Below are 24,985 nucleotides of genomic sequence, written 5' to 3' on the forward strand. Positions count from 1 at the left end.
AGCATTTCTCATAACAGTTTAATGTGGGCCTCAAGAAAGTGGAATTCTGTTATTGTTAAATTAAGTCTGCTATCATAATGGAAGCTCTCATGGAAAAGAGGAATCTTGTTGTCATGGCTGCAGAGTGTACAACTTTAATAACTTTTCAGATCCTTGGAGGCAAGGGCACTGTATCTGAAAACTAATCTGGTGAAATACAATCATATGGTTTGTCAATGCAGGATTCTTCAGATTTTTTGCTTCTAAAAATGAAGGCAATTACCAGGACACTCTTTCCTGAAAGTTTTCTAAAATGTTACCCTGTCCTGTTAAACAAAATCTGACTCCATGAAAGAAATTACATATCTTGTGAATACTCTCACCATTAAAAAACTCTCTGAATTGCTGTCTATCAGACTTTAGGGGTTGCTTGTTTCATTTATTTAACAACAACAGGATCAAGATGTGAAACTTGTGGAGAAGATGCCTGCTAACAGCAAGGGCAGCATGCAGTGCTGTTGAGGCCATACTGCCTCAGCTGTCCCTCATGGAATGCCTTGTGCTCAGTTTTGGCACACTGGGGAGTTCCTCAGTAAAAAGGCTGCTCAGGCCTGGGCCACTAATGCAGAAGACAACCAGAATTAGGAACTCTCTGTATCCTGTACTTTATTCTCTGTTTCACCAGCATCAAAAGCAAGGAGTCTTCCATCACTTGCTTGGAGTGGGTTGATGCAGAAGGTTTGTAAAAGGTTTGGTGGAAAACTGGTGTTGTATTCCACACCTCCTAAAGGTGTGCTAAAATAAGGTGTGCTAGCACAGGAGAAGCATTTGCTAGGGGGAGTTTTTTGCTCTGGTCACTCTGCCTTTCCTGATTTCTCAGTGAGTTTGGCTTCTTTGGCATGGCTGGTATTTGAGGAGCAGGAGTCACAGTGTATTTTCCATGTGCAAATGTTGAAGTCAAGGCTCTTCCAGTAAAAAGAATAGTTTGGGAATTTCCTTCGAGAGTTTTTTCCATCTGCACATCCATTGCTTACAGTTCTCTCTGTGAGCTTGAGATAGGTGAATCCCATTTAAATGCAGCATGTGGTAGTGCTGTGGAAACTAAATTATCAAGTAAAAACAATATTTGCCCCTGACTTCAGGTCATTTTTTGCCTTCAAATGTGTCTTGTATCTTTTTTGGGGGGACAATGCAATTCACAGCCATTTAAAATACAGAGAGTGATGAATATGAGTGAATGTCATTTTCCTTTTTGCAGGTTGCTGTAGAGGACACAATACTTGGAATGAGAAAATTGCCATCATGAGTCAACAAGGTTATGTTGCAGCTCCTCCATATTCCCAATCCCAGCCAGGAATAGGAGGTTTTGGACCACCCAGTTCTTCAATTCATTATGGACATTATGGGGACCCTAACTCTTCATATTCAGCACCTCCACCAGGTATTATTTTGGCTTTAATTTTTTTTTCAGACTCTACCTTGGTATCCTGGTGTTTTGCATCTCTTTCTATCATGTGTAAATTTTACACTGATACTGCAAGTGGAAACAGAAAAAAAAGTTTTACCCAGTTTCTCTAAAAAGACAGCAGGACTTGCGTTCCTCTAATCAATTGCTGAATATAGTGAGAATTCTGATAGAGATGCTTCTGGTAATTGACTTACTAGAATACTTGGGGTATTAAATTACTCTAACATTAAAAAAATCATCTGGTATGAAAACCAGTACTTACCCCAAGTACTCTAAGGGAAAGCAGTTCAAGAAATACAGTTTCTTGAAAGGTTGCTCATTCAACACTGCTGTTTACATAAATCACAGTTTCTCCACAGTCACTATACTAGGTCTGAATTAGGAACAGTTTTCAGCCCAGAGAGAGATTCTACATATGGAAGCTCTTTTTGTTTTTACTCTAACAAGTTGTCTTAAGTTTCTATTCTTACCTTGGCCTCTGAAATCAAAGGGACCTCTTGTTTCTGCCTTGAAGTATAACTGGATGACAAGGAATTAGCACTGCCCCAAACTGGCAATTGCTGTGTCTGTTTGTTCATTGTTTTTTTTTTTCTTACTGTTCCTCTTGGGTTCTTTGCTGGAAAGTTATGAACTGCTGTTTGTTTGCTTTTTACTCTCTCTAAGTTTTTTGTATCTGCTTTAATAACTGAGCAGAAATCTGTGCTTTCCAACAGAATCACTGAGATTGGAAGGGAACTCTGGTCCAACCCCTTTACTTAAGCAGGGTGACCCAAACCTGTTATTCTTAATGCCAGAGCAGAGCTGCACACTTGCATTTCTTGCCCATCTTGTTCTTTTTTACAGGGTTTTACATAAAAGTGCTTAATCTTTTGCAGGTGTGTCCAAATCAACTGTGCCTTTTGGATCTCCAGCTCCTGTTGGGCCTCCCCCACCTGGTGCACAGCAATTCAGCCAGACCAGTTTCCAGAATGGCTCTGGTACACCAGGACAGCAGCCACACAGGTGACTGGGAAGGATCAACACTTGAGCTGTTTGACCTCTGTTACCTCTCTGTGAAGGAGGCAGGAATGGGCAGGGGAGAAAACAGGGACAGGTGAAAGCTGTAGAAAGAAATCTTTGCAAAAAGATTGTATGAGGGGGTAGCCAAGCTTTATTACACAATATTTGTGTTGCAGGTAAATATAAGTCAATATTTGTGTCAATATGCAGCTCTTTTATTTAATTCTGTCAAATATTAGTTATTTTCCACATTTCCCAGGAGTGGCAAAATTAGTTTGTGTACCCATAGCTCCTTCAGTTTTAGTGAACTTTACACCATTTAACAACATTCTTCTTGTAGTTGGTTGAAATCCTAATCTCCTTCTGTGGTTCTTAGTTTTTGTGTAGTTATTTCATTTTCTCTGTGGGAAGGAGGACCCAAAAAGACTGGTGATCAGTTGTTCAAGATGATGTACTCATGCATAGGGAGAAGTGGTGGTTGTCCTGAAGATGACAAAACAGGGTAAATAGAGTCAGGTTGACATGGATCTAGCAAAATACTGATTCTCTACTGTAGCTTCCCATCATTGCCCTGACAGCTGCACGTCTCCTGTTCTTCACCTGGTCTTGGTTTTTTTTTCAGAATTGCTCAGAGCTGCTGTTCTAGGCCAGGAAGTATCTAGATAAATTTTCGAGTACAGCAAGCTCTACTTCTCTTTAAATAGCTGGGCTCATCCTCTGTTTTACATGGAAAATCCATGTTGATGGTCTCTGGGACATAGCCTGGGATCTTATTTTACCAGAGTGAAATAGTCTGGTAGAAAATGCCTTTGTAAGCCATGTGTGTGTTACTGCTTTCTTTTCTTTGGTTATTTTTCCTGCATTCATGTTTTCCATATCTGATAGTCATGAAGTTTTTCTCTACCCACATCATCTTTTTTCCTCTACTACAGAGAAATCCTCAAACATTCCTCACTTCCTTTTCTTCTCTTCACAGATTTTTCTCCTAATCTTCTTCATCCATCCCTGGTAGGGAGTCTTTCTTTATAAGCTTGGAAAGGCAATGAAGTGCTGTGATATGTTCAGAAGCTTGTGTTTCTTAATCTTCAGGCTTATAGTTATTACTGCTCTCACTTTGCCATGCAATACCACTCTGCTTCATTTCTAACAAGTGCAGACAAACATGGACTGCCTGGTTTTATTAAACAAGTGTGCAATCTCTGTGTCCTTTGTGTATTTCAATACAAGTGTACAGTGTCTGAGCAGAATGTGGGCATACTCCATTAGGGTTTTGTCCTAATTAATTGTTTCAGCACCATCTTGAGGAGGTATGAGATCTTTTGAGAGTTGTGATTGTTTGATGTAATTTTTTTGCAAAACTGCACTGATTTTTTCCTTTAGGTTTCAAGGCCCTTCACCTCCAAGTAACACAGGACCTTCCTATCCTCCCTACAATCATCAGTCCCCAGCAGCCTTCCCAAGTACTGCACCTGCTTCCCCTCCAGCACAACTTGCTGACCAGCTCAGCAGCATGCAGATAAATAGCTACGGTAATTGGTTTATCTAATTGACTTCTTCTCAGTTACAGCATTAACACTATGATCATTAAAACTCACTGAACTTCTGTATAAACAGAAAATGAGACCTTTGACCACCATCATTGGCTTAAGTTCTTAGCATTTTATCTCATCCAGTTCCTTAAATGAGTAGTATTGGGTTAAGTCTCAATTGATGTTTGACAAACCTTCCATTAAATTCTGATAGCCCAAAAGTTGTTTCTCAAAATACTCAGTGAATGTGTCAGTAGCAGCCAAGGCATGAACAATAATATGCAGACAGGATTTAATTTTTCTCAACTTTTTATGGGTTCTCTAGTTACAAAAATATTTTCTTTTCTTGTCTAAACATTTTTGAGTTTTAATCTAAATTTATCTACATTTATTTTGATGTTATACCATCTCAAACCTAGGCCATAAAGATGTGATCATGTGATGCTTCCATGTAAATGACTTCCAGCAATGAATGCTGATATGTATTTAAATTATGCAAAATATATTATATAAACAATTTTAAAACAATTGTATAAAATACAGTGTTCTCATGTTATGTACTGGGAGGCTTGAATTTTACATGTAAAGATTTTTTTTCAGTTAACATATGTGACAGAAGATGTATTTCAGTGTTTGTATATGAACACATTGTTCTTTTGCTTCAAACTTAATATTGGTTATTCTTCTAGGTCTCTTTAAAGTTGTGTTGTCTTTGGGGGAAAATCTGATTTTAAAATGTAGGTTTTGTAAAGTAATAAGTGTTTACAGATTGTAAGTCTCAAAAAATTTCTCTTTTCAGAGTCCTCTTAATTCAAATTGAAATCTGAATCTTATAAACAACAAACAGTTCCTTGCCAGTGTCTACAAAATAATTCCCACATGTTTCATCTTTTAGTATCAAGTGGGTTTATTTTCCATCAAACCTGTAATGGTGAAATACCAGTAGCAGATTAACAAAAACATGCCACATAAGAGGAATGGATTATTGAGCAAAAAGAATGTTGTTTCACATTCTGAAATGAAGTAGTATTTTGAAAGTTGAGTGACCTATGTGTGTTGTAGTGAAGAACTGTCCAACTCTGGCTTCTCTCACTCTTTCCCCATGTACCCCAGCTGCAGGGTTTTATTGCAAGTAGACCCAAAAGAAATAAAATGACTGAATCAGCCAAGGCCTAAAGCACGATTTGTCCTGTGGTCAGACACACAGAGTCCCAGGCAGCGCTGTCAGCATGGGATCCAGTGTTGCCTGTATGCCATAGAAATGTGCTGAGCAGAACCAGAGCACCTTTGCCACAGGTTTGGGAGGTTTTCATTCCTGACTCACCTGATGTCACCTCTCTCTCAGGTCCTGGCGCTGCTCCAGGCTCTGCCGTGTCTCCCGGGCACCCGGCGGCTTTCCAGGGCCCACGGCTGCTGCCCCCAGGCCAGCAGCAGATGGGTTTGCCTCCTGCAGCACAGCTGCCTCCTCCACCAGCAAACAGTGCCAATGGCCTTTGTGCCCAGCCAGTATTGCCTCCTGTGGCCAGGCAGGGTGCAGTCCCTGGGCCTGTCCCTCCAAATCCCAACCTGCAGCACCTTCCGGGACAGCCTCCAGGGCCTGGACATCATCCTCAGCAAGGTAGGGAAGGATGTTTGTTATGTGGTTGAAAACAAAGTGTGCAGGAGCAATCACTGGTGGAACTGTGTCCATTCATGACTGAATCTTCAGCTGACTGGGGAAAATGAAATATGAGCTCCCTTTCTGTAGAAGGGAAGGATGTGCATTGTCAGTCAGTACACTTGAGACAGGCTCTGCTTTTGCTCACAAGTTTACCACTCTGTTGAGACTGTACCAGAAAAAGGAGATTAATTAGGATCAGAATCAGAATTAGTGGTTAGTAATTGGTGAAGGCACACCACACTACAGGAAGGTGTTTTTCTTACACTTTGTTAAGGTATAGGCTGCTTTCTGTCTTGTAGTAGTGTCATAAGTAGCTTTCAAAAATGCTTTGCTATAGCAATAATGGATTGTAACTGAATACAAAAAGCCAACTAATGATATCAGTTTGCATTGACTGATGTTAGTGGAGAGATTGTCTGAGGTAATGGCCTGGTGTGAGTAGCTGTGCTAATCTCTACTAACTGTCCTACTTGACATAAACCTGAAAACTTTGGAGCCCAAGTTGTCACATCTGGTGTTGGTCTTACTTTTTAAAAACACAAAGCCAAACTGAGCCACAGAAATCCAGTTCTTTTAGTTGCTGAGAACAGAGGGGAAAGAGGAGTTGCACTTAGCTGAGTAAGAATTAATTGCATGGCAGAAGTTGATGCTAACCATTGATAATGGAACTTGAATACTTCAAATGAATTATCATTTGTAACTCTGCAGCAAACTATGGTCCTCAGATGGCAGCATCTCAGCTGTCCTATCCTGGTGCTTTTCCTGGTGGTCCAGCACAGCTCTCAGGCCCACCACAGAAGAAGCTTGATCCTGACTCCATTCCAAGCCCAGTAAGTAATGTGGCTCTAATTTTTTATAAATGTAACTTGCTGCTGCATTTAAAATAAAGCAATGATAAATGCTCACATTGTGTTTGTTTTAGCTGGTCAGGTTTTGTGTAACATACTTCGGCACTTACATGTGACTTACATGGCTTGGTTCTCAACATACCTTCTAATTCTTGCAGTTTCTAATTAATGCAGTTTTGTACACTGTGCTGTCAGTTTTGGATCAATTAGTGTATGAAATTAGTTGGAGTACTGAAGAGGCTTTATAACTTTATCTAACATGGGATACTAGTACATGAGTATGTCCCAAATAGTTTGTAGGAAATACTTCACTAGGAATTCCCAACAAGATTCTTAATGAGACAGTGACCAGTACTGAAGAACTGCTTGTGTTCACTGCAGCTTATCACCTTTCCTTTTCATCTGAAAAGTTTGAAGGCTTGAACTTAGTACCAGATACCAGAAGTAGGATTTGTACACCATACAGGTACATGAACTCTGGAAGTGCAGTCCTGGCAAGGCTGAGAAGTCATGTGCTCAGAAGCCACTTTGCCTTTTGATTTCAAGAGTTTCTCAGGCAACTGGAATTATTTGCCTGAGCCATCATTTCAGTTGCTGCAGCCTCGTGAAGATTTCAGTAGCCTGGAATATACCTGGTGCTTAAGCTGCATGCAGGCTGGAGAGGCTCAGCTGTTGAACACTGAGCACTGGTGGGACAGTGTCTCTTCTCAGGATGGTGCTAGAGAAAAGGAGGTTATGGTTGCATCCATCTTTCTGAAACAGTCTAATTGGTGAAAGGGCTGCTCAGGCACAGGCAGCATTTACTTCTTTATTGGAAACAGCTGATGGAAATAGAAAGCAATAGTGTGCTAAACTCATGGAGAAAATGTTCTGGTGCCCACACTTGGGGTGGTTCTAGCAATCACCTGGACGGGTCAGAGAGTCCTCAGAGAGTCAGAGTTCTTGAAGCAGCTTCAACCTAGAACTTGCTACTTTAAAAAAATGTTTTCACCACTGCACAGCAGGCTAGTCTGGGTGAAGGAATTTTACACTTCTCACTGAGGCAAATTTGCTGTACAGGAGAAACATTTTTGCAAAAGCCTCACACTGTTTAGTATGAAACTATCTTGCTTCTTTAAATTTGGGTATTCTTTTGTCCTTCTAGAAAATATTTTTTTTTTTTTTTAACCCAGTGATGAATTTGATGCAAACCTCCAGTAATTTTGGAAAAGTACTTGTTGATAATCCCTTAGGGGTTAATGTAACAACTGCAATTGCCTCGTTAAAGGCAATTTTTAACTGAAAAACACTGTGTTAAAAAAACCCTGAATCAAGTGTCTGTATAAATAACAAATGCCCTTAAGTCAATCATTCCTACTGTTTCAGTGCAATGCTTTTTACAGTAGAGGGATAAAATGATCTTGTGTAATTAAAAAAAAAAGGGCAGGGAGGGAAGGAGGTCTGGCATGAAAACATGGGCTGATGTCTTGTTTCAATTATGCACACAGTATAAACAGCCTTGACTGCAACAGCCATGTTAAAATAGGTTAAAAGGTTTGTTTAAGCCTTACAGAGAGGATCTGAAGGAATGTTTGAAAGAAACATGATCTGGGTCAACGTCTGTAAAGGACAAAAAGCTAATTCAGAACGAGGAATAAGTATGACCATGTGTATTTCTGTTGTTATATTTACATTATGTAATTATAGTAGTGTTGCCAGATAAATTTACTTCTTATCTGTAGCCATTGTTGATTTATATTTCTCTTACATATGTTAGAGGCTGATATGTACCCTGACAACTTCTATGAAAACTTGCATCTGGACTTTGTCAACAATTATTTCCAAGAACAATGATATATTTAGGTCAGTTAGCTGCAGAATAGCATGGCACATTGATCCTTTGCAGAGCTAAGTCTCAGAGTGGTTTGCTTTCTTCAGCCAGTGGACCTTTTTAGAGCAAAACCTTTTTCCTTCTAATGCAAGAGTTAGCTATAAGTATACAAGCCAGGGAGGCAGGGAAAAGTAATCAAGCAGAAGATCTAACAAGCTCTCTGAGGAATGTCTTGTATATTTAAATTGCAGCACAGAAAACTTTATTGATAAAAAAAAATTATAGGCCCCAGACTATTTTCAGTGTGTTAGGAAATACCTCTTGGACATTGATCAGTAGACTCCATGCAACTAATTTAATTTTTCTTCTCTGTTTGCTTTCCAACAGAAGTTCCCTAGCTATTATTAGAAGTTCATGTGCACTGTAAAGACACAATTCCATGAGGTACCAGCAGCAGTGGCAAAGCCAGTTTGAGAAATTCCCCGTCTCATTCCTCTTGCCTCCCACAGCTGTTTGGCTGCACTCTAAACCAGGTTGCTGAGGAGAGAGGAGGAGTGATGGTATCAGTGATTGGATTTCTGGTGTGGAACAAAATACAGTTTTACATAACTTTGATTGTATCCTGAAAAGTGTCAGCATTAAACCTGAGTGAGGGATGTGCAGAAGTAACAGGGAGCAGCCTATGGGAAAGGAATTTGGGCAGCCAAGTCAGCTGCATAAATATTTCCTGACATTATATTGTAAATTGTTATAAATGAGGCTTCAACCAGAGTCTTTCTTTGTGTAGATCTTAGCCTGTTCAGGAGTGTAGCTGGATGACTTACCTTCCTCATGCTGTTCTTGCTTTTCACTCATCAGATCCAAGTGATTGAGAATGACAAGGCTGCCAGGGGAGGGCAGGTCTATGCCACAAACACGAGAGGACAGGTTCCTCCCCTCGTCACCACCAACTGCGTGATCCAGGACCAAGGTAACTGTCTTCGTTACTGCTTTGGCAGTCTTCTAGGGGAAATCTAATATAATTAAATTTAAAAAAGGTTAAATTCTCAAATTTCTCATCTGAAAATGATGGTATTTGCTCTAAATTGTACATGAAATTGCAAACTTCATTTGAACAGGAAAAAAGGGGGGAGGAGGGAAGTGGGAGCTGAGTTCTTACACCTTGACTTAACACCTCCTCTACCCTTCCTGGCCTTTCAAAGAATATGAGTAATTGAGACAACTTTGCTTTTTAACTTAAAATTTTTGAAGGTATTACATTTCAAGTTAAAAATCCTTTCTGAAAATTTGAAAGGTGGACATTAGAAAAAGCAGTAAGACTAGACTAGCACTGTTACCTTTTAGGATGTTAATTTCTATTCAAGTGATAGAGGCAGTGTGCAAGCTGTCTAGTTGATGTACACCGGCCAAAGGAAAAATTTATCTGCCTTTGTTTCTGCCTGGAGCCTGGGGTTGCAATCTTCCACATGCTGCTCTTGACAGCAGGCTCAATATTTTAATATAGGTTAAACTGGTGGTCTTACTCAGCCCAGCAGTAATTTATCAATGCTGAGATAAATTGAATAAAATGTACAAATGCACTGAGATTTTTTGGCATTATCTGAGAATGGGATAAATCTATTCTGATGATCCAAGAAATTCCTTTCAACAAACTGAGCAGAGCTGCAGTTTGTTGGTTACAAAGGGAGCATCAGGAAGCTGATTCCTGAACTCGTTTCTATGCTCTTGCCTGCATCTCACAGCAGTTTCTCCTTGAGGGGCCTGTGCTGAGTGTCCTCTTGGAACTGTGGTGGTGACTTTGCACCCTGTATTTTGCAGTGTAGGTGAGCATGGTGATGTTAAGACAGACACAGTGTTTTCTGAATCAGAGGTAGCACATGAGAGAAGTCTTAACAGTAGAGATCAGTCTGCTTCATCCCTTTGTGTACACTGTTGACACGTCCACTGGGATAGCATCCACGTTTTCTTCTAAGATCGTAGATATGGGATGTTTCCAAGTAATCTCTACTGAGATTGTTCTTGCAAGTAATTGTTGGCTTATTCTTGTCATGTTTAAATCTCTGCTTTAAACTCAGGAAGAAAAGATTGAACCACAGGGAGGGGCAATGGGCTGGGATATAAGGAGCAAAGATGGGTAAAGCCTGCATGGGAGGAAAAGAAGGAATGTGTTGAATGTAGCACGTGCACTTGTTGCTCTGTGCTCTGGTTGTCCTGCTGGGTGCTGGGCTGGGCAGGTTCCTCCTGGCAGCCTCTCAGCTCTCTGTGGTGCTTGCAGGCCACGCCAGCCCCCGGTACCTGCGCTGCAGCACCTACTGCTTCCCGCTGACGGCAGACATGGCCCGGCAGGCCCGCATCCCCCTGGCGGCCGTCATCCAGCCCTTCGCTGCTGTGCCCCCGAACGAGGTACGGGGCACTGCACTCCGCGGGCCTCTGGGGTGGCAGGGAGGGTGTTCTAGCCACACTGGGAATTGGTACCACCAGTTCCTAAAGAGGTGGCAGGAGACTGAGGTGTGCTGGGGTCATGGTCTGACTTCAAAGGACAAAAGTTTTCATTTGGAAAAGGTACAGTAGTGATGACTCCCCTGGATTCCTGGTGTTTCCCCAACTGCCTCTTGTTCATGCCAGCTTTGTTAGTTGCTTACTCTGCTGGAAACTCTGTAGTTTTAGGCAAAGGTATTAAAAGAGGATGACCACAAACTGCATGAAGTTAATTTTAAGATGTGGAGAGTTGGATTTGATGAAACACATTTTTCTGTTGAGATCTTTAGAAAATAATTTCACAATAGACCAAGAAGATAATTGGGGTTTCTGCTTGGATGAGCTGAGTCATAGAAAGAAGACAAATGTAACCAGCCATTTTTAGCACTCATTTGAAGGCGCTAACCTTTTCTCACATAACCATCTCTAATGACCCTCTGTATTCAAAACATATCCCTAGTTCTTCTGCAGATCTGTTCTGCAGTATTCTCTGGTCTTCAAACAATTACCCAGGTTTCCTGGCACCCCAGAGGATTCTATCAGTGGCAGGGATAAATCCATTTTTCTACTGCAGCATTTAGCTACCTCGTCTGTGGGATTATCTTGCTTGGTCTTCATCTGCTGTGTTCTCCATTGCTTCTAAATTCTTCAGGTTCTAAATTGTGCAAGGTCTGCAGAATGCATTTCCTTTTCGTGTCTTACATTGATTTACTCCAGAGTGCTGTGTCATGAGGGAAAAAGCAGGGATTACATCAAAGTTGTAGTATGTGATTGTGTCTTCAAAAACTCCTCATAAACTGCCTGCACAGGAAAGCCTAATTAAAATTGCTAAGACATTCAGTGCTTGGTTTTGCAGTCTGATTTTTCTTTAACTTTGTTTTATTGCTTATAAATTCTTGGTAGGTTTTTTTTTTTAATATATGTTGGAAAAAAGCAGATGTTGCTCTTTATCAGGATGGATAACTTCCAGTCCAGCAGACCTCTGCAGTTTGAGTTGAGAGTATTATTTCAGCAGGGTAGATTGCAGTTATCTTCTCTGTGGTCCACAGGGAAATAGGATGTATTACTGATGGCTCTGCAGATACAAAGTCTCAACATTTGTCTGCTAGACAGCAACTTCGGGTTTTATTCCAGTTCTTGAGGGAAATGTGCACACTTGGCCTGTTGCCCCCCCCCCCCCCTTGCATTTTCTCCTAGATGAAGCTCCTGCTGCTGCTTCTCCACCCCTTCACTTTATCAGGCGACCTTTGCTCTCTTCCACCCTTGATCCCAGATTCTGTGCCCAAGTGGCATTTACAAAATCCATTTTCACCTTGGTTCTTCATTTGTGCATCGTGCACTCAGAGTCTGCCTCTAGTCCTTTACATTTCCCACACATGGCTTCCCTATCTCCTGCATTGTGTTTGGACAGGGTGATCAATGAGTTGCTACAATCTAAATCTCTTCTGCATACATCAATTTGCAGTATGCCCAAACATCTGTCCTTGGACAGGTTCAGGGGGGTTTTCCTGGGGTTGCCGAGAAGATGTGCTCGGTGAGCCACCCGTTGTGAAGTGTGAGTGCCCTCGAGCTGCTGCAAAGGTCAGTGGGGCTCATTCATCTGGAAGGAGCAGTGTGTTTTTCCCTAGCCTCTCCTTTGGAGGAGCCTGAAAAATGGCTCTCAAAATTGGCAAAAGCCCAGTGTGGAAAATTCTAGTCAGAACAATTCTAGCTTGGTAAAGTTGTAAGAACTAAGGAGATAGTGTTGGAGTGGGAAGAGCTGGGCAGTCTTAGCTGAGGCAGTTTTTCCATGGCTTTGCATGTGCCCTTTGTCTTCACTGCTGCTGCCAAAATAAGTTCTTACTCTTAAGATATCCTAATAAAAATGGTCTTCCATATGGGATTTATAACTACTTTAATTTTGAAAAGCCACTTAATTTGAAAGAACTGGGCTTTTTATAGAGGTAAAATACATTCAGGGGCTTGTGTTTCTGAACTTCCTAGTACGGTGTGTTCTGCCTGAAACTGGTGACTGCAAGGCACAGGAAGTTCTTTGTTTCAGAATATCCACCCTAGTTTAGAGATACTGTTAAAAGGTACTATCTACAGGTGATGCTCATCACGTGCTATTGGGTTACAAGGTGAAATTATGTCTTAATTTCTTTATTTCTTGATATGCAATTTGTTTTACACAATAACTGCAGCAAAATTTAGTTAAGAAAAAAGAAATAGCTAAGTCTTCTGACAGTAGCAGAATTAGGAAAGTGTATGAAAGGGAGAGCCCAGTTGAACAAATCTTAACTCTCTTTCTTAATTGAACACTATCACTGTTTGGGTGGATAACTTGTAAATGTAATGGATTTTTTTTAGAAAATAAACTGTCAATTGCCTTCATGGAGACAGTAACTCAGCTGGAAATTGAGTTCTGGGGATTTGCTTCCTTTCACTAAGGATACAAGAGGAGATGGAGATAAAAGATCCTGGGAACTTTCAACTAAAAGGTTTCAATCTGGGGACTTGACAGTATTCTCACACTTTCAGTTGGAAGCTTTTCCAAAGGGGAGAAGGTAATTTGGGATTTCAACAAGTCTGAAAGGCAGATTTAAGTTCATTATTCACTGTGGGTTCTTTTTGGCCAAGTGGAATGTCTACACAGAGAGACTGGTGTCCTGCCTCCAAAAGTGAAGTGGAAAAAAGTGAATATTAACATGCAAAGTGAACTTATTTTAGCTAAGATCTGATAAAAAACTGTCAGGAGCAAAAAATTGCCAAAAAATTGAACAGGGATGTCTTTTTAAGAGGTGTACACCAATTATCTCCATTTCTAGTAAGGAATGGGATACAAGTTATCTCTGTAGGAGAAAATAAGAGCAGAAAGTGAAATCATAATGTTGGTAGATAAGGATGGTAAATGGAAGGATGTCATGCATGTCTTTGAATAAATGTAATGTGTTTCAAGTGATCCCCCAAACAAACAGGGTTTGCCCCTGCAGTGAGAAAGAAAAAAATGAAAAATGTAACCTGGTAAAGCTGCACAATGCAAGTGTTGTGGAGAAGCCATCATTAAAATTGAGACAGTAAAAGGTCACACTGAGGAAAAGGTCACAAATTAAGCTTTACTTGAGAAGTGTGAAATCACACATGAGAATGAATTTAAGGCATTAGTGGGGACCACTGGGTAAAGATGGTTGTAGGGTTGCGTTTGATACCCCAAGAACAGGTGAGGTAGCAGCACTTGGCATGCAGGCACTGAGCCTCAGAAGGGCAGGTGAAAGGGATTTATTCAGAAAACCCTCAAGCTGAAAGTTAGTGGGGGAAAATGCATGGAGGGCACAGAGTCTTTTAGACGTTGCTACAAAAAACCTGCAGCCAATCTAGAAAATCATGAACCAGTGAACATTGCCTGTGCACTATTTATCACTGGAAACAAAGGCTATTAAAACTTTCATGCCTTCCCTCCTCTGCCAGTGTCTTAAAAGCACCACAAATTTCACAGTCTTATCTTTCCAAGTCCATATTTATTATTTCTCAAATGTAACAGTTCATTTTCACTCTCCTGATTTGGATGATCTATGGAAAGTATTTATTTGTTATAGATTGAGAGTACAGTATCATTGTTTGACAGAACTTATTTTTAGTCCACCAGTGCTTTAGCAACAGTCTGTAAAAATAAACTAACTCTCACAGTTATCATCCTAGACCAAGCCCTGCATGAATTTGTTTTGGAGATGGATGAATGTTTCCACAGCCTGAATAAACCATGTGATCTTGATTTAGCATTAATACTACTTGATAGCAAAAGTTAGTTAAAAGAGTATTTCATGTTGTAAAATCCAAAATAAACAATTCAAAATACTTATCTCTAGCTTTAGTTATTTGCCTTCTTTGCTCCTTAATAGTTTTGTGTCATTGTGCTTTGCCATATTCTTTGTTATTTATTTAAATTTATTAGCTTTTAGAAATATTTATTGGTGGCAATCTAATATATCACTTCCATTTTCTCCTCAGTTAATTAATTAGTTAAGAGAATGGAATTGCTTCTCAGAAATGCTGGTTCATGAGCTAAAAGCCATTTTACCTTTTCATAATAGTGAAATTTGATGAGGCTCGGTGCAGCTGAGCTGTTTGGAAAGCCATGATTTTTACAGAGATGATAGTATGGGTTCCAGGATGGAGCTGTAAGGTCGGCAGCAGCTAAAATTGAGTAAGGTGGATAACTAAAAATGTGATTGACTCTGTGGGACCCAGGTTCTGTTGTCCCTGGTTTCAAGCTAGTGAGCAGGGCAGGCAGGCTGTGGCTGCAGTTTGAGGCACAGCTTTGCACAGACACTCACATTCATTAGCAACTCTGTGCTTGTGCAGAACTTGGATTTGAAGAGAGTGAGGAATGCTTAGTCTGCAAGGTGAAATGATTGCACCTAAACATCCTGCTGAGGGCTCCTTTCTGTAAGGAATGTGTTGATAAGCTGGCTCTGAGGAGCAGAGGTGCTTGCTGATAACACCTCTGCACTGTAAAAAGCCATCATTTGGGGTTTACCCTTTGATTTGTGTCTTTTATTTGGTTACTGATTCGCAGGAGGCTGTTACTGCTTAGAGCATGGGAGCTTGGCTCATTTAAGAGCTTTTAAGGAGGGATTCTGGTGACAGGTTCTTCCTTCAGAAGGGTTACATTATATCAACCAGGTCATGCCTATCTGCATGATGGCTGGCTTGACACAAATGAGGACATCTGTCATGACACCCCTCCATGAGAGCAGAGTTAGCCAGTAAAATTGTCCATAGTGCTGGTAAGATGATAGTTCTAAGGAAATTGAAGAAAAGAGCTGCTGTTGACACTTCTGTCGTGTTGTCAGAATGGATTATTTTGCATGTTCTGGTGTCTGGATTGTCCAAGATCCAACAGGGGGTGATTTTGTCATTGTGTTTGGGTTGTTGTGTTTGCTCTAAAACATGGTGGGAGTAGAAGCCCTGCATATATGATGTATGTAATACATGTTGCTGCATGCCATGCTGGTGTGAGCCTAAACACACATTTTCCAGGTATTAAAGTAAAACCATTTCCAATGAATCCTTGGTGGTGGTCTCGTTTGGGAGAGGACTGAGACTTTGGGCTCATAGTTTTCAGTCTGCTTGGGGCAGGGCCAACTTTGTTTCTCTGTCAAAGCTGTTTTATTTTCATTTTTTCAGCTAACTAGTGGCAGGTCAATGTCTGGGGGTTTTGCTAAGCTCCTCTGAGGCGCCTGACTCTGCCATTCATGGTGTGGAGAGCCCAGAAGTCTCAAGCACCTGCAGGTGCTTCACCCAGAAAGTGTTACACCCCTCTGGAAATGAGTGCCTGTAAGCTTGGTTTCACAATGCCTAATTTAGAGGTGCATAAATCCTGTATTAGATGAAGCTTTCTTTATGGAGTATGCCCTGTGCTAGTGTGCACTTGGTAGTGAATCATTTGGAACTGGATTGCTTCCCAAGACTTCATCATCAAGGAGAAAGTTTTCTGTTAGCTTGTAACTGCACTCTGTAACTAGAATGAGCATTCAGAGGCAGGTTTAGCAATGGCTTTTGCAGCAGAGCTTCTTCTAATTGAATCAAATTTTCTAATTTACTTTCTTCTGTCTTTAGGTTTTTAATGTACATTAAAAAATAGTCCTAAAATGTACCATTTAAAATACTTCTGTGGTATGTTGGTCCCTGCACCACTGGTGTTATGGTAAGGATGTAATTCTGATAGAGCTCAGAGCAGTGACCTGAAAATGTGACATTTATATAAATTTTATTTGTGTTCCAATCGGAGTTCCTGACTGATTTTATACAAATCTGAAATTTAAACCGAGAAGAAGCCTTTATAAGGATGATGTAATGCAGTTTCTGGTAAGTCAGAGACTGTGACTGTCCTTTAGAATTGTAATGGCAGAAGAAAAGTGTGACTCTACAGCAGTACATATAAAAGGGAAATAAAAGTAATAGTTATATCTATTTAATTAACTGGCCAATAATACTGATCATTTGTTTTGCCAACAAAAATGATGCTCAAGTTAAAAATCATTTGGGCCATTGATCTGTTCCTTGAACTTGAGAAATTCAGAGCACACTGGTATTGAGTAAGTTCCAGAGGAAAGGTTTGTATTTTGCTTTTTAAACTGGAGTTGTTCTTGCATATTTTATTTATCTATGCATATTATGCAATGTTGTATTTTGGATGCACTGTGTAAAGGGTGTTATTACATGGAAGTTGTGTGCTTGCTAAATAGAGGCACAGGCCATGTCCTCAGTAGGGCAGCTCTGTGTCCTTCACAGGATTGCTTTCCTCATGTCATGGTTTAACCCCAGGCAGTTCACTCCCCCACCAGTGGGATCAGGGGGAGAATGGGAAGGGTAAAAGTTGGAAAACTGAAATCTTGAGACAAAGATAGAGAAAGCAAAAGCCACACATGCCAGCAAATCAAATCAAGGATATGATCACACTTCCCATGGGCAGCCAGGTGTTCAGCCATCCTCAGGAGAGCAGGGCCCCATCACAGTAATGGTGCCTTGGGAAGACAAACACCAGCATTCCAAGTGTCTCTTTTCCTCCTTGTTCCCCCCATTGCTCCTTGTTCCCCCCTTTTATTTACTGACCATGAGGTCTGGAATATCCCTGTGGTCAGCAGGATCAGCTCTCCTGGCTGTCTCCCCTCTCAGTCTCCTCCCAGTGTGGCACTGTGGAAAGCAGGAAGGGCCTTGGCTCTGGGTGAGCCCTGCTGAGCAGGAGCAGAACCATCTCTGTGTTATCTCCCATGTTCAGCACATATCCATTCCAGGCACTGTGAGGAAAACAAACTGGAACTGAAACTGAACTGTAACTGCAAAGTAACTGTACCCCAGCCCAAAGCAGCACACTGCCAGAACTCGGTTCCACCCAGTTGTGACACTCAGCTGTGCTAATAAAAGAGGGGAAGGTTGCAAGTCCCATACAAATATTATTAATGTTTGAAGGTTCTGGAGTCTGCTTGAAGCATCCCAGCTACTCTAGTAGCAAAAATATTCATGAGAGAGAGACTCAGAGTGGGAACATTGTGACCTGATGTGGTATTTGTGAAGTAACAGTTAGTTTTACTATTGACCTTCAAAACCACCATCCTAGAAAGGACTTGACTTTTTTATAAAGGCCATTAAACTCATCCCAAATGTCCTTGCTACAGAGCTGAAATTGTTCAGTGCTGCTTTTTGTTCACATAGCAAAAATTCTCCTTGTACTTTCTAAGTTCTCCTGTAGCAATTGGCTAGCTCTGGTTGGCTTGGGAATGCAGCATGATGCTTTAACTATGCCCAGTTCTTACTGATCACTGTGGAAATAAATTAATTAGCCCTAGGGGTATTTTCACTAATAAATATTGTCCAGGAAAGGCTGCACATAAGCAGAACTGTTCTTTCCATCTCTAATTAAAATAATTCTAAACATTTCTATGCTTTTTTCCCTAATTAAAGTTTCTTTAATATATTTGGCAAAGATAGGAACCATACAGTTCCTGTTGTGAAAGTTCTCAGAAATGCAAACGTGAATAGTCAGTTTAAAAAGTCAAAGTAATGTCTTCTAATAAAAGAGAAACAGCCTTGGTTTTGAGAAGGAGGGAAACCTTCCACTCATTAGATTCTCATGCATGATCTCAGCTCAGCAATTGCTCTTCTCTCATATGCTGATAAAATACTTTATGTCTATGGATACACATCTGTCTGTCCATCTGTGTGTGCATAAAAAGGAAAAATTCCCAACACCTGATTGGTCCCTCAAGTTGCTGATAGCCCAGCTGGCCAAAATGGATCTGAAATCCAACGTGGAGTTTTGGTTTTGTTGTTGCTGTGAAGATATGAACAACATTGATAATGTTCTTTCACAGAATTTTCTCTAGGAGAGTGCTGCTTCAGAGGTCACTATAGCACACTTAGATTCATGTATAAACTGAAATAGTTGTTTTGTAAACCTAGAGCTGCACGTTCACTGAGTGCTGTTTGCAGTATTGCTTTATTGCCTGTCCTAAGGATGTAGAAATAGTCACAGCTTTGTATGCATTAAATGGTCTTGGACTTTTAAAACAGAATTGGTGTGCCAAGTAAGCAATTATCTTTGTATTTTACAGGCTGTGCCTGTGTTTTAAACTGTGGTGTTGACCTGATAATTTATTTAGCTAGCTTAAAAAAAATTATGAGAGGACAAACTCACCTTGATAAATCATACAGCACCATACAGTAAGAGACTGGTTCTGTCCAGAAATCGGTATTTCATGCCCAAATTCAGTCTGACATTTTGAAGATTCTCTAGAACTCAGTAGCAGTGATTTGCAGAAAAACAGAAATCATACCTGAATGAGGTGTCTTTAAGAGTTCTGTTTGGTTATCATGTCACTGAAAATCCTACTTCAATTTTAATGTGAAAATCTTATGACCAGTAAAGCTAATCCCTTGTAATTACTACTTAGCATTTCTGTAGAGAAGCCCCTTGAGCCTTGCTGCCTTACTTGTCAGTGGTTTTACAGCTGGTGTGACAATCCTTCCTTAGAGTCTCGGAGCAGGAGTGCAGTGCTGCACCACCTGTGGTACTGATAAGGGGGGAAGTGGAGCTGTGGATTGGCACAGCCCTGAGCCTCAGCCCTGGCATGTGATAGAACCTGTGCTTATCACCCTCAGGGGTGCTAACAGCAGTAGCAGTGATGTCCTGGGGGACTTTGGTCTGGCCCTTGTTCTTGCCCTGGGTTTGTGCCTCTGCAGCACTCCCTCCTGCTGGCTTGAGGTGCCCTGGGCTGAGGCAGGTCTGGCTGAGCTGATGGGTTCCAAGTGCTAACGTTTTGGAAGTGTGTTGTGCGGCACCGTCTCTTGGTTAGCAATTCCACACTCCTGCTTCTGTCAGCAGTTAATCCTGGCTGCTGGCCGTGCCTCCAGGTACAGCCTGTGCCTGCATCCTGAGAGCACTCAGCACTGCAAAGCTGAGAGGGGCTGCAGAGCACTGCCCTGTTAGTGCTTGGGCTCCCAGCCTGGGATCATGACTGCGGAACTTCGGGTGCCTCTCAGGCATGGATAATGAACTTTTGTCCTTTTTCTTTTCTCTCCTTCTGTCCCCTGTATGATACATGTATCATTATTACGTGTATTTTCCCCCATCCCCAAACTTGCACAAATCCCTCTCATGCTGAATAGAGTGTAGTCTGTATTTACACTCTTCACACTGCCAGCTCTGTTCAGTTAATTGCCATATTCCCCTTAAAAAGGGAATGCTGAGTAAGGATTTCAGGGCTAGGCTGAGGTATGATACACAGACAGTGATAAATGGTTTTCTGGGTTTCTTCCTACATACTGGATCATATCCCATGTGCAGGGTCCACTTGAAATTCAGCTCCCATGCCATGGTGTGTTTTGCAGTGCTGTGTATGCAGAGGAATGTGCAGCTTGGGCCTAGAGGGACTTTGAGCAAGAAGGTTTGAACATGCTTTTGGCATTTTTACGTGGTCTGAGAAAACCAGGCTAGAGCCGGGAGAGCCTGCATCACATGGGGGATGCCTTAGCCTTGCTGCAGTCTTGCAAGCAAACAAGGAAATCAATGGAAAAGAAGTGTGGTACAATAAATAGTTGAACCTTGCAGATGAGATAGTCCAAACTGGCCTGAATCATCAGCTGAGGAGGCTGAGCATGTTCAACATCTGAAAACCAAGAGTAGGCAGAATAACTCATGCCTTCAGAGGGAATGGCTGCTGATAAAACACAGTGGGAACATCACAAAGGGAAATGCTTTCTTGACGTTTTAATGTGAATCAGTAAAGCGACTCAAAACCAAGGGATTATTTGTAGACTGGTTAATCTTTCTCAAAAGCAATCTATGATGATAGAAAAAAAGAAAACAAACCCCTTCAACAGTGCTAGGAAACAGAGACACTTTGGTTCATGACCTAGTTTTTTTTCCAAAAACATCAGTGTTACATTTCAGAATTCTCTTTGGTTATCCAGTGGAGGTTTTTGTCATCTTTTTACTGTGCTAATTAAACCCAACATTTTCCTGGGGCAGCAGTGCCATGCTTGGACAAAGCCTTCTCCTTTGTTCATTAGAAAGTTATGTTGTCTGGCATATATTGACATTTTCCTAGGAATATTTTAGTGACCAGATTTTCATCAATGTAACTGTCAGTAACAACTCTAGAATCATTGCTTACACTGTAAGGGTCTCATAGAGACACTGATCTGTTTATTTTGTTGTCTGAGAAATGGGTCATTTTCTTCAGTATCTGTATGTGCCTCTCTTGTTCTCCAGAGGATCTCTCCCTTAGGACTTTTTCTCTTTCCAGTGCTTTCCCAGAGGTGTGCCATGATGATCTGGAGCTTTAGCACAGTCCTTATTCCTACACTTAAAATTTGCAGCTGTGGTCTACGTCCTGCAGTAAGAATATGGTGATAGTTTGTAGGCATCACCCTCAGGAGCATGTCAGGACTTCATTTTTATAGCAAGCAATAGAAATTCAGCTTTCTCAGACTTTAAAGTGCAGGTTCAAGTCCCTTTGGAAATTTTTATGGATGTGTTTTATCTTGGAGCTGTGCCACCAATGTCTGTTGCTTTGTGATATTTTTCTGACTCCTGAGAGATGGTCTTCCTGAAATATTTCCAAAATAAAACTCCTCTTATTGCAGCTACATTTGGGGTAAAGTTATGGTTTATCAGATCAGCACTCAGGGCTTGCACTTCAGTGGGGCCTCAAGGTTCCAGAGAAATATAAGTTTGTGCAGGTCCCTTGCAGCATTTTCCATCTTCTGCCCAATCCTCCTTTGCTTTAACATAAAATTACAGTGTTGTGCCTCTCAGCAAAACTGGGAGATTTGTTCTGAGACAAGAGAGAGAAAATGCTGATACTTTGTTGGTGGAAAGGCAAAAGAAACAGGAGTATTGCATTTACTGAAAAAAAAACCCAACAAAAAAACCCCAAAACAATTCAAAACCCCACCAAAACCAAAAGAGAACCAGCCCCCCCACAAATATAAAAAACTCTTATTAAATTTTACCCCATCCCCTGCTGCTATGAGAGTTTGCCATTGATTTTGATGGGAGCATAAAGAGATCTCTCTGCTTTTTCCTCTGGTGTACAGTGACATCTACAGAGAGTGGAGCACACCAAACAAGACTTTCCCATTCTGTATCACTTTTTTTTTCACTCTTTTTCTTTTATGTATCCTTAATTTAAACTCAGGACTTTTTACATGCACAGTATTACTTATCTCTGTACGTTCCCACAGAAATGTACTTTATTTTAAAAGTTGTTTTACTATGACAGAAATGACTTTGATGTTTGGAAGTGCAATAGCAGTTTGCACACAGAAATAGAAATCCTTTCTCGATTGGGTGGTGGGATGCTGGGCTCTGCAGTGCAGTGCACTGAAAGGCAGCTTTTTGGAGATGAAGTTTCTTTCACAACTTCATTGTTCTCATCAAGAAGTGAATTTTGAGTGCTTTTGGTCTGAGTTATCATGCAGATAGCTTTTCCATTACATATTTTAATTATTGAAGTAATGTTCTGAAGTGTTAAAGAAAACACTTCAGATTTAAAGATGTAAATTTCATTTAATTTCTAAAAATTCTGATTAATAAATTAGTTTAGGAGGCAAATAGGGCTGCTTTAAAAAAAATGGTTTTTAGACAAACTCCTTAATTCTGTCATGTACGTTTTTAGTTGTCATTTCTTGTTTTATTTTTTTTTCTCTTAATTTTTTGTCTTCAAGAAGGTAATTTATTACATGTGTGTAAGAATGTAGATACTTGAGCTTTGAACTTCATGGCATTTATTTTTTTAATTGTTCTTGTTTATGCCTTTTATGTAAAAGTCTTAATTTTGATATATCAAAATGTGAACATTTTTGGGGAGTAATTTTTTCTTGGATATTAAATATTAAATATATCAAACCAAGGTTGAAAGTTACTGCATCAGTATGTATAAATACATCAGGAGTTGGTTTAGTCTTGTTTTTTTTCCCATACCAGGTCAGATGTTATGATAATATTAACTGCAAACCAGATCCAGGTCTCATTAAATTAATACAGCAGAATGATAATCAGAAAATTGCCAAGTAATGAACAAAACCCAGAACTTTTAAACCTTATTAAGCCATTGTGGCTGATGAGCAAGTTTCATGGCCAAGGCTTTTCAATGTCTGAAAAATGACCCTGATGTTTGCCAGCTGGCATTATTGGTTAATTTGGGTTAAACTCAATTTACAAAGAGGAAAGAACACAAAGTAAAATAATATCTCAGTGGAGCAGGAGGGAGCACTTAAAACCCATGTAGTAAAAATCTACTTGTATGTAGAAAATCCTTGGCAAAATGCATCCTTATGCAGCAGTAAAAAATAAATTGTATAATAGATGAAATACACCCATTCCTTAAGAAGAGACAGAATAATTATTTTAAAGAAAAAAAAGAAGGTGATAGTGTGATGTGTTAGCATTGAAAGGCATTGTCAGCATTTTTCTTCTTGTAGGGATCTGCTGTGTCCAAACTCTGGACATTTCTTATTCCTGCCTTTTGAGATTTTTAGCTGGGGATGACAGGAGTAAGGAAAAAAAGATTAAAAAGTAGCATTTCACCAAAAATTGAGCAAACTTCCATTTCTGCAATGGTTTCAAGTATGACTTTTCTAACTCTAAGAATAATCACAGGAGTTTTTCAGTTGCTGCAGTTTTTATGGAAGGAAGCATCTGGAAAATGTCTTCCCTTAGCCGTGGGTTTTGGCAGGGGCTGTAAGCGAGCGTGGTCAGTGGAATTAAACTGAAAAGTTCTTGAGGTGCTGTACTTGTTTGCTGTATGTACTTTCCTTCAAGAAATATTAGTGTTTCTCCTAAATCTCCCCCTCTAGCTGGTGACCCTGACATCATTTCAACTGGAGTGTAGCATATAACAAGGCAGCATGGGAAGCAGCATTTAGGACAAAATATTAAGGGCTTTCTCAGCAAATACCCTTTTGCACCTGACGAGCAGCAGTAGATTTCTTCAGGAAAAGTTCCATCTAACAGAAGCCAAAAGACGTGACTCCAACAGATTTTTCTTAGTGAGCTGTAAAAATTACCCTTTGCTGGAGAAAATCAACCTGGAGCCCTAAACTTCCAATGCTTGCAAAACCTTGTGGGGTTTTAGTCTGAATCCTTGTTCTTTTTCAGGTAAACATCAGAAATTTTTGTGAATTTAGCCCTGTCACAGACATGTTTTATGAAAAATCCTTTCCTTAGGATTTTTTCTCCTGAGGAGCTGAGAGGCCTCAGGAACGAAATGTAAGCAATGGTTATCTGCTGCTGTGGAATGCAACAGGTGCATCTGGGATTGGTCTCATGTGGTTGTTTCTAATTAATGGCCAATCACAGTCAGCTGGCTCAGACTGTCTCAGTCACAAGCCTTTGTCATCATTCTTTTTCTATTCTTAGCTAGCCTTCTGATGAAATCCTTCCTTCTGTTCTTTTCGTATAGTTTTAATATAATATATATCATAAAATAATAAATCAAGCCTTCTGAAACCTGGAGTCAAGACTCTTGTCTCTTCTCTCATCCTCAGACCCCTGTGAACACCACCACATAGCCCCTGAGGGGATCTCTGGGGCTCAACAGCTTTTGTGTGAGTGCTGAACAATGCATGATCTCTCAATCAGGTGGTCTCTAAGGAGTTAAATCTGAATTAACTCTTTGTAGCCCTCGGTGTCATGTTGACATTGCTCTCTCTTCATCTCTTCCTCCACAGACCCCTCTTTATGTTGTAAACCACGGGGAGACCGGCCCCATCCGGTGCAACCGCTGCAAAGCTTACATGTGTCCCTTCATGCAGTTCATTGAAGGGGGCAGGAGGTACCAGTGTGGCTTTTGTACCTGTATAAATGATGGTAAGTCATGTTTCTCTCATCTGGGATTCATATCAATTCCATAAGACTAAAAAGAAACTGCATCTCTAAAATTATTTTCTTGACTTGCTGATTTAACAAAAAATAGTTCAGGGAGATGCAGTAACTAGGCTTATTTCAAAATAGTAGAGGGTAAGAATAGTAGAGGGAAATATTTGTTCAGTACAGTTAAAAAAAAAATATATGAAAAATAATGCTGACTCATGAAGTCCAGCCTGGTATGATCAAAACTTTATTTTAAAAATTTTGTGACAGCACAGGATACAGAACTGCTTGTGTTGTTAATTGAAAGCAATTTTTGTGCTGAAAGAAAACATTAATTCCTTTAAGAAATGCAAATTTAC

At 40.4% G+C, this 24,985-nt stretch overlaps 1 protein-coding gene across 1 annotated transcript in view; it reads left to right on the forward strand.

Moving 5' to 3' along the window:
- SEC24D (SEC24 homolog D, COPII coat complex component) overlaps positions 1 to 24,985 on the forward strand; it is a 43,446-nt gene that overhangs the window by 2,004 nt on the left and 16,457 nt on the right. Inside the window, exons 2-9 of the mRNA XM_059470464.1 lie at positions 1,238 to 1,420; positions 2,323 to 2,449; positions 3,827 to 3,975; positions 5,321 to 5,593; positions 6,344 to 6,465; positions 9,152 to 9,263; positions 10,569 to 10,696; positions 24,485 to 24,623. Coding sequence (XP_059326447.1) covers positions 1,282 to 1,420; positions 2,323 to 2,449; positions 3,827 to 3,975; positions 5,321 to 5,593; positions 6,344 to 6,465; positions 9,152 to 9,263; positions 10,569 to 10,696; positions 24,485 to 24,623 — 1,189 coding nt within the window. The 5' untranslated portion in view covers positions 1,238 to 1,281. The remainder of the gene's footprint in view (positions 1 to 1,237; positions 1,421 to 2,322; positions 2,450 to 3,826; positions 3,976 to 5,320; positions 5,594 to 6,343; positions 6,466 to 9,151; positions 9,264 to 10,568; positions 10,697 to 24,484; positions 24,624 to 24,985) is intronic.

This window comes from Ammospiza nelsoni, chromosome 4 (genome assembly GCF_027579445.1).
Source record: "Ammospiza nelsoni isolate bAmmNel1 chromosome 4, bAmmNel1.pri, whole genome shotgun sequence".
Classification (NCBI taxonomy): Eukaryota; Metazoa; Chordata; class Aves; order Passeriformes; family Passerellidae; genus Ammospiza; species Ammospiza nelsoni.